General features: G+C 37.8%; 1 protein-coding gene across 11 annotated transcripts; it reads right to left on the reverse strand.

The window, feature by feature from the left end:
- Positions 1–209: 209 nt before the first annotated feature.
- On the reverse strand, positions 210–17,409 carry LOC107843417 (serine/threonine-protein kinase CTR1). Of its 11 annotated transcripts, none has more exons than XM_016687707.2 (16): positions 16,643–17,405; positions 13,850–14,151; positions 13,611–13,755; positions 13,262–13,365; positions 11,903–12,111; positions 8,916–9,338; positions 8,735–8,775; positions 5,445–5,513; positions 5,218–5,318; positions 5,043–5,127; positions 4,864–4,962; positions 2,837–2,905; positions 2,598–2,729; positions 1,389–1,483; positions 1,207–1,310; positions 210–486 (listed from the first exon to the last, which is right to left on the reverse strand). In XM_016687707.2, the coding sequence occupies exons 1-15, from the start codon at positions 16,988–16,990 to the stop codon at positions 1,250–1,252; spliced, it is 2,283 nt and encodes a 760-aa protein (XP_016543193.1). In that variant the 5' UTR covers positions 16,991–17,405; the 3' UTR covers positions 210–486; positions 1,207–1,249. The 11 variants fall into 11 exon arrangements, 3 of the variants coding, with proteins under 3 accessions (XP_016543193.1, XP_016543194.1, XP_047254568.1); XR_007046246.1 differs by having other exon boundaries at positions 416–486; positions 1,188–1,310; positions 8,916–9,329; positions 16,643–17,409; XR_007046248.1 differs by having other exon boundaries at positions 416–486; positions 1,421–1,483; positions 16,643–17,406.
- Between the last annotated feature and the right edge of the window lie 224 nt (positions 17,410–17,633).

Raw genomic sequence — 17,633 nt, forward strand, 5'->3', positions numbered from 1 at the left:
GTAAAATAAATCTTTCCAAACTCGTAAAATTTCACTGAATATGTTGCTGATGTTGTAGTGCTACTTTTTCGTCCGAAACATCTTATACAACCTCCTCAATAAGGCAACACTTAATCCTCTTCTGGTGACAATAATATGGAAATCATCAACGAAAAAGCAAAAAAGAATAATTTTACAGCTTTGCATCTAAAAAAGGTTATAAGAATGAATTTCGAAAAAAATACATCAATTTCATTTAAAATATTTATGATTTTTTATTAAATTGGCTTTGAGCCACTGACTATTGAGTCCCCCTGCTTACTCGTATACAACGCCCTATTATAGTTCTTGAATATACAAAATAAATCCTGGACAGAAACTCATGATTGCTGGCATCAACCGCATCACTTAGCCCAATACCAAGTGCAAATATTTCTTTCTCAAAGGCAAAGACAGTTGCTTGAACTGTGAAAAAATTAGGTAATCCTGCAAAACAAATTTTTTCCCCTGCAAAACAAGCATAAAAGTAGACATCAGAACTTAGCACGCCGTGTCGCCATTAACAGAAGGAAGTTGTACAAAGTCTACATGCCATGCCTAGAAGCATGTAACGAATCCATCTACGTAAAATAAAGTGCAAAGAAACTAAATTGCAGCTGGATCCAGTGGAAGGTTAAGCTGGAACCCTCAATAATATTTTTCCTGCTATTGATGCCACAGCTAGTGTACGAAAATGCCTAACATAACATAGGGAAACAACACTCAGATGCTCAATCAGAATTCCAAGCATATCACAAAACAAGAAGAGAATATCAAGGTGAGAAGTTTACACCAAAAATTCTAGCCAATTTCAACTACTTTGAACCAACTCAAGTGCGTCAGTCGGTTAAAATTGGACTAAATGTTGACAGGCCAAAGGGCAACAGCTCATAAATGTTCAATCAGAGTCCGGGCATATCACAACACGAAGAAAATATCAACGTGAGAAGTTTACCCAAAAATTCTAGCCAAATTTCAACTACTTCGGACTAACTCAAGTGTGTCAGTCTGTAAAAATTGGACTAAATGTTGACACGCCAAAGGGGCAACAGCTCATAAAATTCATTAGACTCTAGACAAGATGAAGATACACATATCAGACATAGTCCAAACTCTTTCTCCCAGAAACATAATTAACAAAGAATACCAAAGATGTGCAGAAATCATACATTTACTACAAGCATTTACATGAGGAACTGCATGTCTGTACAATCTGGTTGTGTTACAAGTGTTATATGAGCGACCTCAACATATCCATAATAGCGGAAAAAGAGGGACGTTTCCATGGCTCACTGCAATATTAGAATTAATCTTAATAAAACACATCAATACAATCATAAACTGGCTTGGAAAAGATAGGAGCAACATACTTCATCCAGCAAGCTTCAATAATAGTTGTCACCTGATGATTCAAGTCATGTGGTATTTCAAGCCTCATACCTTTGAAGCCAACGGCTGCTACTACCTACAGTGTCAAATGCATTACACCATGTAACACATCATGTGCAATATCAAAGAGACTGTTCAACAATCACAAGGGACAGACTCTTACATTTTGATCTTTCAAATATTAAACTTGACTCAAAAGCTAGAATATCCAACGAAGAAACAGCACTAGATGCTCACGCATCAAAACAAAACAATGGATGCAATGTAACACTAGTGATGTCATTGAATACAACAATCTTTCTGTTGTTTCCATTCCATTGCTAACTTTCGAAAAAATGAAACATTGGTAATCAAAGTAACTTAACAAAGAGAGTTGGTACAGTTGCAATCCAAATTCTTTTGCTTCTGCAGTGATGCTTCAAATTTCTCTTCAGATGTACCTTTTTGCAGAAAAAGGGGCATGAGATGCAAAATATGCACACTATCAAGAGACCAACCAACACCCATAGTAATGGCTAGGAGAATCCATGTGACTTTCCTATTCACTGCCGCATGGATGATTAAATTTTTACATAAACCACATTCTTTTAATGAAGCTTCCCATATATACCAGCAAAGACGAGGTGCTAATATAAGATGAATAACACAACCTTCCTGCAATGGCTGACTCCAAATTTGAAATTGCCCTTCTCCCTACTAAAGGCAATCCCCAACAACATACCCAGTGTAGTCTGACAAGTGGGGTCTGGGGAGGGTATAGTGTACACAGACTTTACCCTACCTCGTAAAGATGGAGAGGTTGTTTCCAATATACCCTCAGCTTAAATAAAGCCTGCCAAACAGTTTGAAAAGAGGATACAGATATGGGAGTAATAACAACAACAAAGTAGCGCGAAATGGAGCTAATTACACAACAAACAGGAAAAAGAATAGTAATGATAACGAAATAATGCAATAAACGGAGCACAAAAAAACACCACCAATAGCTGAAATTGAACATCAAGAAACTACGAGAATAGTGCTAATACACCAGTATAAAGCAACTCCCAGCCCAATAAATTTTAACATTCCAAGAGAACTTAAGGTCCTTTCACTTGATATATTACCAAGTTCCCTCGGATTTTATTCATCAGGTAACCTTTTATGCCTTTCCCATGACTAGAAATACTTCAAAATTACAAAATACAAACCTGTGGCGGGTTCAAATTACTCCAAGGTTGTTGCAATGTTGCCAGCTCCCATAAGATGACACCAAAGCTGTATGTATCAGATTTCTCATTTGACGGCTCATCACGAAGGACTTCAGGTGCCATCCATTCTGGCTATTATGATAAGTACCAAATCATATTTATTCCTTTTCTTTTAGTTATCACCAAATACCAAAGATTGACAAAAGATAAAAGCACCAGATGTAGAATCAGGAACTCACAGTCCCGGCAGCTGACTTTGATGACAAAAATGTATTAGCTTTTAATCGAGAAAGACCAAAGTCACAGACCTGAAAAAGACATTCGGTAGGAGTGGTGCATGTAATACATTTCTAGACAGACCAACTTCAATAATGTACAAGTACCCACAAAATACGTAATAGTAAAATGAAGTGCTACTGTCGGCGGTAAGCCATTGCCAATTTAGAGTAAGATAACTAAGTTTGAGCGCTCAATAGAGTCAAATCTAAAGTTGACCATGCTCCATTCTTGTCATTGTAAAGCATCAGGACAACTAGGCATATGGGTAGCACAAGAGATAGTCATATTACATTTATGCATATAGCTAACCCAAGGATGTTGAAGTGGATTGAGAACCATGAGGTCTCTGGTTCAAATCCCAACAGAGACATATTAGGTGATTTCTTTCCATCTATCCTCTCCTTGGTGGGCAGAGTTCATAGGGATGTGAAATTAGTCAAGGTGCGCGTAAGCTGGAAATGATGATCAAAAGCCAATTGTTTTCAAATGGGGCCATTTAAGGATGTAAAATATCACAATGTCATAAAAGAATCAATTAAAAAGATCCCCCAATTCCAATTAGGAATTCATTGGGCCCTTTAGGAACATGCCTTGCAATTGAGAATTTTTATTCATCTTACCATTTAATAACTCATAATCAGATCTTAGTAACTAACTATTTGCAATTTGACGATTTTATCTCTTTTCTTTCTGTTATTAGTATTGTTTGAAACCAGACTAAAAAATTTATGTATAAAGTATAATTTATAAAGAACAAGCTCTTTTAAATATCACGGATATGGCATGCATTGCAGAGCACAGAGATGATGCATATCAAAATGTATCTCTTTTCTTTCTGTTGTTTGTATTTTTTGAAATCAGACTCTTAACATGTTCTCAATCAGATCTAGCAAGTCAAATTAGATTATCAAGAATTCAGATATTTCACATTCAATCCAACTTAATAACAAGGAAGAGAATGCAAGGACATACTTCTGAAGATAGAAGACAGAGGTATCATATAAATCTATTTAGTGTAGGACAGGAACTAATTGAACAAGACAATAGGAGAAAGGGGGCAGGGAAGGACAAGACATTTTATAATTATGCATATAATAAGAAACAATATGAACTCAAACATACAGCATGGCATAATGATTTTCTAAGTAGAAGGGATCTCCAATATTATGCTCTGTTTTAAAAAATTTCGTCAATTGGAATTTAGGGTGTGCTTGGTACGACGGAAAATGTTTAGCAGAAAAATTTCCTGAAAATTATTTTCTGGAAAATAAGTAGCTTTCTTACTTATTTTAGGTGTTTGATAAGTAAGTAGCAAAAATGATTCCAGGAGCATTTATATATAATCAAGGCAAACAATATGGCGGTGGGGTGGCGGGGTGTGAGGTGGGGAGGAGACAGTCAGCATAGGATGCCACATACAGAACTTCCTTCTTCCTTACTTCCACCACTAGGGAAGTCATTTTTCTGATTTATAAGGAACTTGTTTTTATAGAGAAAATAAAAGGGCAGCCCGGTGCAATAAGCTCTCGCTATGCATGGGGTCCAGGGTAGGGCCGGAACACTCTACTGCACAAAACCTTACATTCAAGAGAATGTTTTTCAAAATATTTTAACCTGAGATAACTGGAAAAACAAAACACTTCCCTAGTGTTCTACATGGACTGCAACTTCAGCTCTCCATTATTTGAGAAATCTAACTTGCTTTTATAACCTTCGCTTAGTTCAAAGTTTCTGAAACTACCAAGAACGGTCTTCATTTAGTTAAAAGATTCTGAAGCTACAACGTCCATTCCCTACCTGTTGAACCATGAAATGTTAGTTTTGTACGCCACATTAAATAACAGAGGTTGGCGAGGAAGACGCGTCTCAAACTAGAGAAAATGTCCCATCAAGGATCCCACATACTAGAACACTACTTGGATAGCCCCAGTTTGAGAAACTGGAGGCATGACACTTTAGTAAAGGCTAAAGAGGTTCTCCGTCTCACCTTCACTGTATATTTTTTATCCACCAGAAGATTTGGAGATTTTAAATCTCGGTGAATAATGGGTGGTTTGCGTTTATGAAGATAATTCATCCCCTTTGCCTGCACAAGATGATAGAAGGCATTAGATACATTAAAAAAAATGTTAAGAGAAGGGGGAGCAGGGAGATACTTATTCATACCACATCATAAGCCATACACAGCCGACGCCTTTCATCCAATACCTCTCTCGCACCAGGTTTATGAAGAAGCCCATATAAGCTACCTCTGAAACACAGAATAGCACCAGTCAGAAAAAAACAAATGAAAAAGTACTAACACATTGTGCGATCATCTAAAGGTAGATCAAGTCACGACCTTGATAAATATTCTGTAACTATAGACAAGTTTGGTGGCCCAGTAACAGCACCCATGAAAAGCACAATATTTGGATGTCGCAACCGCTTCATAATTGAAACCTGCACCAACCAAATAGAAACTAAAGTCAGAAGAACGTAGGAGGAAAAATAAATGATGAGATCCACTGATCCTCATCCTTATACACCCATTAGTTTTTCAGTGAAGAAGGGAGTCCCCAGACTGACCTCTCGCAAAAATTCCTTGTATCGCTCTGCATGAAAATCTTGTTCCATAAGAATTTTTACAGCAACATCCTAGAAAAAACAAACTAGTTACACATCTCTAATTCGAAACACAACGCACCCCCCCCCCCCAACAAAAAGAAAGGTAAAGCAATATAATTCTTAAAGGAGCTTCATAGCTACCATTGTTTAAATGGAAACAAACCAATGCTGAAATCTGCTCCTATAAGCTTAAAAGCATTTCAAAAGTGCAAAATAAATAGTTTTGTGATGATTGATGGTACTAAAAAGGTACCATGTAGTTGACTCAACATCCCTACAATTTCTCAAATCCATCAGAATCTAGCTGAAGAAACACAATGGAAGAAAGGATCCATACAGGTGATTACCAATTAGTTGAAATTAGGGGCTCGAATTTTGCACTTAAATTAGGAGTCCTTTTGGTTTGGTTAGAAATTTGAATGACAGTGTTCTCCAATATGGCTAGAAATCTGAATGACAACATAGGGACCAGCCTGAGATTTTAAAAAAACCTAGTTTACATTAAAAGCAAACATGATGAAACTGGTCCAAATGGGCATAAAGGATACATAGACAACAACAACAACATACCCAGTGTATTCCCACATAGTGGGGTCTGGGGAGGGTAGAGTGTACGCAAACCATACCACTACCTCCAAAGAAGTAGAGAGGCTGTTTCCGATAGACCTCCGGCTTAGGACCGCTAACAGTATAGCAAATCACAAAACATAAATGCGTATAGACTAGTACAGTATGCAAAATAAACTGTATACACTAGTACAGTATGCAAAATAAACTAACACCGGTATCCACAAGGTAATATAACAGCCACCAAATACTGCTAAAAAAACTATCTAACCGAAAACATAGACATCACTCAACACCCACGAACAAGAAACTTCAAACACAAATAAAAAAATGCTCCCACCCCCTAACTCTCTACCCTAATCCTCATCCTCAACACCTTCCTATCAAGGGTCATGTCCTCTGTCAGCTGTAACTGCTCCATATCATGCCTAATCACCTCCCTCCAATATTTCTTCGGCCTACCTCTACCCCGCCTAAAACCATCCATGGCCAGTGACTCACACCTCCGCACTGGAGCATCAGAGCCCTTCCTCATCACGTGCCCGAACCAACGTAACTGCACTTCTTGCATCTTGTCCTCCACCGAAGTCACCCCCACCTTCTCCCGAATAATCTCATTCCTCACCCTATCTTTCCTGGTATGGCCACACATCCATCGCAACATCCTCATCTCCATCACCTTCAACTTCTGGATGTGGAAGTTCTTAACTAGCCAACACTCCGCTCCATACAGCATAATCGGTCGGACTATCACTCTGTAGAACTTACCTTTAAGCTTCGGGGGCACCTTCTTATCACATAAAACACCCAAAGCGAGCCTCCATTTCAACCACCCTGCCCCAATACGATGCGTGACATCCTCATACTTGAAACTCCCCCTCCTTTGAATGGCATGAGAGTCCAGCTTCACAACCACGTCAGCCTCCTGCGACATATCACTAAACTTACACTCCAAGTACTCTGTCTTGGTCCTGCTCAACCAAAATCCTTTAGACTCAAGGGTCTATCTCTAAATCTCCAACTTATCATTAACTCCTCCTCGAGTCTCGTCGATCAATACCGCATCATCAGCAAATAACATACACCAAAACACCTCCCCTTGAATATGTCGCGTCAACACATCCATCACTAAGACAAATAAAAAAGGGCTAAGAGTCTATCCCTGGTGCAAATCTATCAAAACTAGAAAGTGCTCTGAATCACCTCCTACCGTCCTCACACGGGTCTTTGCGCCATCATACATATCCTGAATCTCCCTAGTGTACGCCACGGGCACCCCTCTACCCTCCACAAAATCTCCCTAGGAACTCTGTCATAAGCCTTCTCAAGATCAATAAACACCATGTGCAAGTCTTCTTCCTCTCTCGAAACTACTCCACTAATCTCCTCACAAGGTGAATGGCCTCCGTAGTCTAGCGACCTAGCATGAAACCAAACTGATTCTCAGAGATAGTCACGATCCTTCTCAACCTCAACTCTATCACCCTTTCTCAAACCTTTTCATAGTATGACTCAACAACTTGATACCTCTATAATTATTGCAACTCTAGATGTATCCCTTGTTCTTATACAGAGGAATCATCGTACTCCACCTCCACGGTTCAGGCATCTTCGCTGCCCTAAAAATGATGTTAAGCAACCTTGTCAACCACTCCAAACCTGCCCCGCCAGTGCTCTTCCAAAAATCCACTGGAATCTCGTCTGACCCTGTCGCCCTACCCCGACGCATCTTGCGAATAGGCCTCTTGACCTCCTCCACCTTGATACGCTTACAATAACCATAATCGCGACAATTCTCAGAATTCTCCAAGTCCTCCAACACAAATCCTTTGTCACCCTCATCGTTCAAAAGTTTATGAAAATAGGACTGTCACCTCTTCCTAATGAGGGCATCCTCAACCAACACTGTACCATCTTCTCCCTTGATGCATTTCACTTGGTCAAGGTCACGAGCCCTCCGCTCCCTGGCCTACAACTTCTTATCCCCACCTTTCTCCTCTAAAGCCGTATACAAGCTCTCAAAAGTTGTTGTCTTAGCTGTCATAATCGATAACTTAGCCTCTCTCCTAGTTGCCTTATACTCCTCCTTATTCGTCTATCTCTCCTCATCATCCTTGCTCTCAACCAACTTAGCATAAACCACCTTCTTAGCCTCCACCTTCCTCTTAACCTCTTCGTTCCACCACCAGTCCCCTCGATACTTGCCAGATTGACCTCTCGACACACCCAACGCCTCTCCGGCGGTCTCCCTAATGCAACTGGCAGTCGTCTCCCACATGCTATCCACATCCCCTCTATTCTCCCAAGCCCCCTACTCTTCAACTTCTCCCTCATTTCCAAAGCAGTAGCCAAAGTCAAGCTACCCCACTTAATCTTGGACCGAGCCTCCACACTCCTCTTCTTTCGACCCTTGTTGATTACCAAGTCCATCACCAACAAACTATGTTGAGTCGAAAGATTCTCACTAGGTATAACCTTGCAGTCTCTACAAATCGCTCTATCACCCTTCCTAAGGAGCAAAAAGTCTATCTGAGTCTTGGCCACCGAACTACGAAAGGTCTACCAAATAAAGAATACATATAGCGACAGCTATTTTGGAATTGAGGCATAGTTGATTGAAAATAATGAGAGAGATACACGTGGAGTATACTTCAAACAGTCAAAACTAAGGGCAATTGTCTTACAGAGCCATTCCAATCAGCACGGTGAACGGTACCAAAAGACCCTGCAGATACAACAAAACAGTGTAAGATAGACGAGTTTTGGATTTCATGGTATTAATGCATCCTAATATTATTGACAGAGAGCAAAATACACACAGAGCTAATACCATAAAGTGGCTAGAAACCAGCAGACTGGGATTACCTGCCCCAATTCTCTCCTTAAGAACCAGATCATTCCAGGGAATATCCAGATCTTCTACATCAAGAACAAGTTCTCGACTCAGTTTAGCGGGAGCAAGTCTCCCTCCTCCCTCAAAATACTTCTTGTCATTAATGGTATCTGTCCTTGCATCAGATATTGCCATCAACTGAGCATCTCTATACCTAATTGGAGTGACATTCTTCAAAGGAATCAAATCTTTTTCCTGGCTCTTTGAGATCGAGATATTTGGAGGCTGGCATAATGCAGGAAGTTGAGAGCCTTCATTACAACCCTTTTTCCATGCATTTATTAGAGGCAGAGGTAACCGTGAAACTTCATCACGATAGCTTGCACTAGGAATTGCACTGCTTCTATCCATGGAACTTCTGTCCGTTTGTCCAGCATCCCCATCAACTGCAGTTCCTGCATCAAACAAGGAATTATGTAACCCCAAAACAAAAATAATTGATATAAATGTTACCAAAAAACAGAAGGGAATCTCTTTGCAAATGGAAGTAACATTTTATTTGCAAACGAGAGAGAGGTTGTATCGATTTTCCTTGGTCAGGACACTCTAGGCTCAAAATATAGACGAGCTAAAAGGATGAACACTTAAATCATACTAGTTCCTTGTAGTTTTGTTCCAGGGGGCTAGTGTTATTCAACTTGTTTTTACACAGTAGAAGCTCCTCTAGAAAGAATGAAATACTATGATTTAAAAGAGACCTAATATGTATTATAGTCGGAGGTACTATTACAACAACAACAACATACCCAGTGTATTCCCACAAAGTGGAGTCTGGGTAGGGTGAAGTGTCCGCAGTCCATACCACTACCTCAGATGAAGTAGAGAGGTTGTTTCCGATAGACCCCCGGCTCAGGACAGATAATAGTATAATCAAACAAACAAACAACAAACATAAAAGCACACAACAAAAATGGGATACACACGGCTAGATATAAAAAAAAAAAACAAGACAAACACAAGATAATACTATAAACTATCTATTCGAAATCAAAGACATCACCGAAACACCACGAACAAGCAACTACAGGCGTAGATACAAGCAAAGCACTCTTACCTACTATTACAAACGAACTCCTGTTCACTAAACCTCTATACTCAGAGATACTATTATTTTTAAAAGTTGTACTAACAATTATATAGATTTTTTACCAACAATATCCTTTGTTCATTTATAACATATTAATTTCATCCAAGAAGTCAGCATCAAATATCAGGCCCTTTAATCATTAACCACAACAGAGAAAAAGTCAAAGAAAAGAAAGAACAAAAAAGAAAATAGATTCCAAGATTATGGCAAACCCTCAAAGCTAAGAAGTGCAGTTTTAGACTTGAGGTTCTTGGTACCATAAAACTGTTGAGCTTACTCTTTTTTTTTTTTTCTGGTTAGTACTATGCTGAAACAAACTCATCTATGATTAGATACTTATCTGTTGGAGTCCAGAGTCATCAAAGCCGAAATGCTTATGATAGCGTCAAGGTCTACTTGGAATTCAACCAAAAAGCGCAAAGAAAGTGTAGGTTCGGGCGGAAAAAAAAAAATAAAAGAAGATCGAACAAAAAGTAGAAACTAAAAATTTAATAACAAAAATATATACATAAACATAAATGAAAATTATCTGGCCAAAAAGCAGATAAAACTATACTTAAATTAATTACGCATAACATATGAAGTTTTCATGTTACGAAAGCTACTTTAAATTTATATTTTATGAGTAAAGATGCAGTTTTAGATTTCAATTGCTGGTTCTATAATACAAAATCTCTAATTTCTTATTCCTATTCTCTAATTCATTCATAAATCGTAAAATTTTGTTAACAATTCATTTACCAACTAAAGTGCTACCGAAGTTAGGTGAAGTGACCAACCTGGCTTCACCAAGTTTCAGGGTTTAAACAAAGTGTAATGCTGGAAAATGTCAAGAGAAGCATCAAAAGATCTTAATTTTCATTGGCATTTTGTATTGGAGAAATTGAAAACCAATGAATTCTATGGAGAGATTCAGCTTCGCTATAGTCAAAGAATGCTAAAGTTTCTTAGGAGGAGCAACAGCAAGAAGGTTGTGAGAAAGAAAGAAAGCCTAAGTGCCTGTTTAGGACAAATCCACTCTGTCCAAAAAGATAACATGTGATTTGGAGGTAAAAAAGGGGAGTAGCAGTGACTATGAACATCATTCAGGTTCAATCCCTGGTTGTGGACCTCAATAATTTTGATGAACACAAGGGAACTTACTTGAACTTTAAGGAACATTTTTGACTATAACAAGGCTGAATCTCTCCAGATACCTCAGTAATTTTGATAAATACAGTTAAACTGATTTGAACTTTGAGGAACAGGAGTTTCGAATAATGGCCACTGCAGACTCCAAAAGGAAACAAAGGAACTTTTACAAAGAAAAGGTCTAAAGTTAACTCTGTAGAACCATGTAAGCAAGTTATCATCTTCATTCCTGTTTTATGCCTTTCACTAACTAGGCTGCAAAGCAGGTGACCGCTATTGAACTCTAGATTGCAGGTGAACATGAGTAAGTTATATGTAGGATATTAATGGAATGTAATAAGACTATGAAACAATTCGAAAGACTGCTATTCCCAAATAATAAAGTACCTATATATACCAGCAAAACTAAAGTACCTACACGTACCAGCAAAACTATCAGGGATGTCACAAGTTTAGGGGTAAGTAAGTTCAGATGTTATCAGATTTTTCTGGGTGCTAAAAAGCTGCAACATTTAACTGAATCCATTTTTGTGACCCCAAATATCTCTTAATCTCTTATCAGATCATGGCAAAGGCAAGCACAACATTCAGAAAATGATGAGTTCACAACAACCCAGATGAGCGTTGAAAATTCATATGTTTGTGTAGGCGAGTAACCATCAGATGATCACATGCTAAATATTTTCTTCTTTATCTTTTTCTTTGTTGGGGTTGGTGGGGGGAGGACGGGGGAGTCAATACCTGCTGAAGAATCATCAAAGACCATATTAAGTGATAGACAATCCAAAAAATTCTGTTTGACCAGTGACGTGAAATCCATTGCAGGTTCAACTTGTCCAAATTTAGGAAGGCGCAATGGTGAAGAAATTGAGATGGAAGATAGACCATTGAGCAATGAATTCGGTTCAGATAAATATCCAGGCTCCCGAATCAAATCAACCAGGTATTCCCTGTATGATGCATTTGTTACATGTCAATGATACTTTCTTAACATAAATAATTCGTGTCTCTTGAATTATGAAGCCATCCAAAAAGCACAAAAATGATTGGCATACGCTAAACCAATATATATGTGTGTGTGATTATAGAAGTATACCAAAACTTGTTTAGCAGAAGAATTCAACAGATAAAGCAGTCAGTACTTTATACATGTTCATCGAAGTTAATAGCATTAAGAAAAATAAAATCCTGCTGTTCACCACACTAGCTGCACCAGATTTCTTGTTATTTTTTTTTATTTTGCCACTTGATTTCCAGTTTTCCCTATTTTGGGGGGCTGAGCAGATAAAAAGAAGAATGTTTCTTTAAATTGAAATTGTAAATCTTAAATCAAAAGATTAAGACAGTGTAAGGTAAAAACAAAGTCAAGTTCATGAAGTACTGAGATTTCAATCTCAGTGTGCTTTAAACAAACCACCACTCGCACTCCACTATCTCAATCGCGAAACAATGAAACAGAGCATCCAAAGACTTGGGAAGCAGTTGTTAAGACGACGCAGAAATTTAAGCTAATTCTTTGAAACCTGTGTAAATCTTTAATTCTACGTTTTACAGCATGCTTCTGCAAAGGAACTGAACATAATACAGTACTTCACCGTGGTCATTTTACCAGATCCATGTAACTTGAACTTCCTAATATTCACAAACCAGCTTTACATATTCCATAGAAAGCATAAATAACTAGTGATAATGCAAATGAAAGACGACCAAAACATACAGAAAAATGCAAGTATTGGTGATAAATCAAATGGAAGTGACAGTATTATATACAAAACACCAAGTAAATCTTTTGGCAGATACAGTTGACAGCATATTAATTGCACATGATGAATAATATAGGTAGGTAATTTTAAAGATCAGATACCAAGTACATGAGAATAATAGCTCTTCAAAGAAAAAGTTGGGGTGCCAATTGCTATCCATTACAACTTTCAATATATTGCAGAAACATGTACTTTGAAATGATACTTATCTATACAAAGGAATGCAAAAGGTGAATTAAAGTTTCCTTCCTCTTCCGCTCTCAATAGGAAAGTTCCACGATTTTTTTTTAGTGCATTTGAAATGAAAACATATACCACATATTATCCGGATGAATACCTGTCAAGGCCAAGTCGAACTAGACATGAGAAAGCATCGGGTCTTTTACAATATCTACATCCTCTGGCAATTCGACATGGTAAATCAATGCTGTCCGCCAGAACCTACAATCATCACATTTGAAGTTAATGATAGACATCAAACTTGCACAAGCAACCCAATGAAAGGGACTTCTTATTTTACTTCAAGGACAGAGAAAATCCAAAATAATTTACACTATTAGTACAAAAATTGTGCTTTTCCATTAGTGAACCATTAATCAATACTAATATGTCCAAATTAACTTTGGAGGTTAGATAGCTGACTTGCAAAACAGCAAACAGAATACTTTCAGTGTATAACAACATACTTTAAACAGCAATGTGCGATGTTCACAAAGGCCGACAGAAAGGCTACCAATGGGAAACACAATGGATCCTAGACAATCCTTCAGGTCATTACAGCACTCCTTCCAGATAGGAACAAAATCACCTTCTTCGCCAGAAGCTGCCCCTCTTATAAAGGGAATAAAAATTAATCGCTGAAAGAACCAAAAGAAACAAATTGAACCCATTGGGGTTTCTCCAAAGAACATTTTTAAGAACTTACCCCATGTGATTGCAAACCAACTTTGCAAGCTGATCAACCACCTCGTTTGTGGTGTTGCAACTAGGGGACATGCCATGAATTTGATTTTGTAGTTCCTTTAAGCTGGGATCACTTCGACGGTCAATCAAAATCACTTCAACTGAAGGTACTACGGAGGGATCAACAGCCTTCAAGGATTCTATTGATGGGATACGACCACCTTCTTGCAGATCTGAGCAGACTGTCCAGACATATGGATCCATCCCCTGAATCAAGTAAAATCCATCGGGGACTTTGTCAAAGTATGACAAGCTCCCATTTACCTGGTATAGCATAAAGATGCAATGAAGAAAATGTCTTTTAGGTATGAATACCAGGAGGTCTGGGACTGTATAACCAGGTCAATCGAAAATATAGACGAGATATTATAAGAAAATAAAATGAGAAACAATGCTAATATAAGGCCATGGACATAGTGGATTTTTATACAAAAGAATGACGTCACTAAGAAAATCTATCCAGGAGCATTTTCTATGGAGTTACTTCTGTTCAGACAGAAATAAACAGCCTATGGAAGAAGTTATCAATCAATAACCAATATCTCAAGTTGCAGGGAATCTTAGCAGCTCAGTTGGTTTGGATACCTGAACGTTCATCCTTGTTGTGAGGGACTGATTCCCCACGTTGTAATCCCCTAACCCCCGTTTTGAAAAACAAAATATCTCATGATACAATTCTCTTAAGTCTCTAATCCTCTATCCAAATATAAATATCCTTTCTACTATAGTTTATCATAAAACAACATGCACTTTCTAGAGGATTAACCCTTTGTCTAATACTAAAATACTATTCCAAAATTATAAAATAAGGTAACATGGGATCCACTTTCTTTCCTTAATAGGTAACATGGGAATTGGGAACTATTTTCATCCTGATAAAGGTTTAAACTTGAGAAAGATTAATTTTATCTCTACTTTGAGAACCGTTTAGATTGAAAGAACATACAAGTATACAACAGTAACTTGAATGCTCATTTTCTTGTCAGTTAAATGGATCACTTTTGGGAAGGAGCAAGAATTAAATTTTAACTAATTTCATGCAGTTATATTATTGCCTTGGTATACGATGTGCGCGCAACCTGTCCCGGACGCCATGGTTATCAAAAAAAATTATTGCCTTAGGATAATATATGGTGTGTTGGTTGAAATGCAATGTATCTTGGATTCATTTTTACTAATCCAGCTACAAACTGGAGTTTAACAAAGTATTCCAGCGACAACCTCAAATATCCTCCTGGTATAGGTCAATAAAGAGAATCTTCTAGGTAGTTGTACTTGGTACCTAATATGTTGATACAATGAATGGGAAACAGTGATTGGGACTTTACTTCAATACATTTACAGTTTTTGAGAAAAAACTTAAATACCCTTACTATACAACCAAATAGGTAGGAGTATAAATACTAGATACATAGGTAACCACCCATCACAGCTTTTCAGAAAGGCCGTGTATTAGGAGGCACCACATCCAACCAACGAGTTATGTCATACGTAAATATGACAGTAACAGGTAAGGCAGGTAAAGTTGAGTATCATACATCAGTTGCACATCCGACAAGAGTACTTAGATTGCAGTATAATTTATACCACAGATAAAGTAAATCTGACATGCCTTCTTTTCCTTTTCAATCAAGAGTTTGATTGTTGCCTTAACCTTATTTTGACAGGAAATTTATTTCACATTGATCATGCAACTACGTAAATAAAGGCTGAAAATTTTCAATACATTAGGGTAAAATATAATATAGACATCCTTTGCTCAACTGAGTATATCATGTTTAGAGTAGCTAAGGACGTCAGCCATCACTGAGAGACCTTAAAACTCAACAAAATCTAAAAGCATTCCTTTCATCCTCAATTTCTATATAACTGGATACTTGTCTTGACATTTTCAATAGAAATTAGGATGTCATGACTCGTGATAATACAGAAGATACTCAGCATTCAATGGTATTGGGAAATGATCCAGCAGTTAGAACGACAGACCCCTTCACCGACCTAATCAACTGTCATAAGCATGGGAACATCAGCAATCTAAACTAATATTCCTTTTTCTTTACTTAGAGCTCTGATGCCTCTAGCTTCGAAACTTGGTGGAAAATGGACCACCCAACCTTTCTCCAATAAATACTAGACTTCATTGATGATTCAAATTGATAATGTGTGCCTACCACATCTTGAGTTGATTTTTTCTTTGATGAAGTAATAGATTTCATTAAAGGCATCAAAAGCAAGTGCAACAACAACATACCCATTGAAATCCCAAAACTGGGGTATGAGAAGGGTAGAGTGTACACAGACCTTACCACTACCTTGTGGAGGTAGAGAGGTTGTTTCCAAAAGACCCTCAGCTCAAGTGCAGTAAATCCAAGTACAAAGAATTCAAACCCCAACAGAGACAAAAAACGACTAGGCAATTCTTCCCTTCTGGCCTAGCCTTGGTGGATAGGGTTATCAGATATCTGTTGATGGTGCCCGGCGGGAGGTGACAGGTATTCCACGGATTTGGTCGAGGTGCGCGAAAGGCTACTCTGAACACAATAGACAACAGAAGGCTTACTTTGAACTAATATCTACTATTCTTTTATGTCTTATCAAATACATAATGGAAGGTTTCTCTTACAACATACAAATAAAAAACCTGATATCGCGAACTTCACACTGTCAGCACGCAATCTCATATTGAAATTTAAGTAATACACACAAACACAACGAAGATAGACAAAAAATCAACAAAATATAACACTATACATACCCAAAATCGATGAGACTTTGCCTCCACAAAAGCACGAGATACCGATTGATCAACCACATGATCTAACAAACTGGAATCGTCAGCACATGTTGCTTCACTAGAAATCCGCAGAGCTAACGTTAACTGCAGCTGGTAACTCTCCTCAGTCTGCTGCGCCCAGCTTTTACTCAACGAACCACCGCCGCCACCACCTGAATTAGCATTCAAATGCCCAAATGACGGGATATAGTACTCTCCAGAAATTGAATTTTCAACAAAACTACTCTCACTTGACTGCATCGCTAACCCAATCGACGCTTGCAACCGCGTCGTATATGAATAATTTGACCGTCCACCAGGTACTTCCATCGCAACTTTCTCCCCAACAACAATATCAAAGTCAGAAAAAACCCTACTGATTTCTGGTTTAACGAATAGCAGCTTGCACTATGTTGGTGTAATATACCACATATTACAGCATTACAATTGAAAATTAAAATAAGCAAAACTGAATCAACAATGATAATTGATATGGCAGTGAATTGATTAAAATAAACAAAATTGAACCAACAATGATACAAATACTGTACGAACAATTTTACTCAGTTTCCCCAACTTCCTCTTTTTGTTTCTTTTTTCTCTTTCCTCTTTAATTCTTTTGCTGACTGAAGTTGTATAGGCTGAATTCCAACGAATATCCTTGTTGGAAACGTGGGTAACTGTTTTACTAACCTCAAACTCTATGGCCACTTCCTACTATTTAATGTGCTGAAAGAAAACAAGATTAGTCTCACGGCTATCGCATGTACCTTGAAAACCAAAAAAAAAAAAACAGTTTTACTAAAGAGTATTTATTTACTCCATTAAACCTTGAAAACCAAAAAAAAAAAAAAAACAGTTTTACTAAAGAGTATTTATTTACTCCATTAAAAGAGCATGGCTCGTGTCAGTACGAGCCCAAAATAGTTATTTATTTTTATAATTTTGATATATTTAAATAAAAAATTTTAAT

The sequence above is a fragment of the Capsicum annuum genome, chromosome 10 (assembly GCF_002878395.1).
Source record: "Capsicum annuum cultivar UCD-10X-F1 chromosome 10, UCD10Xv1.1, whole genome shotgun sequence".
Classification (NCBI taxonomy): Eukaryota; Viridiplantae; Streptophyta; class Magnoliopsida; order Solanales; family Solanaceae; genus Capsicum; species Capsicum annuum.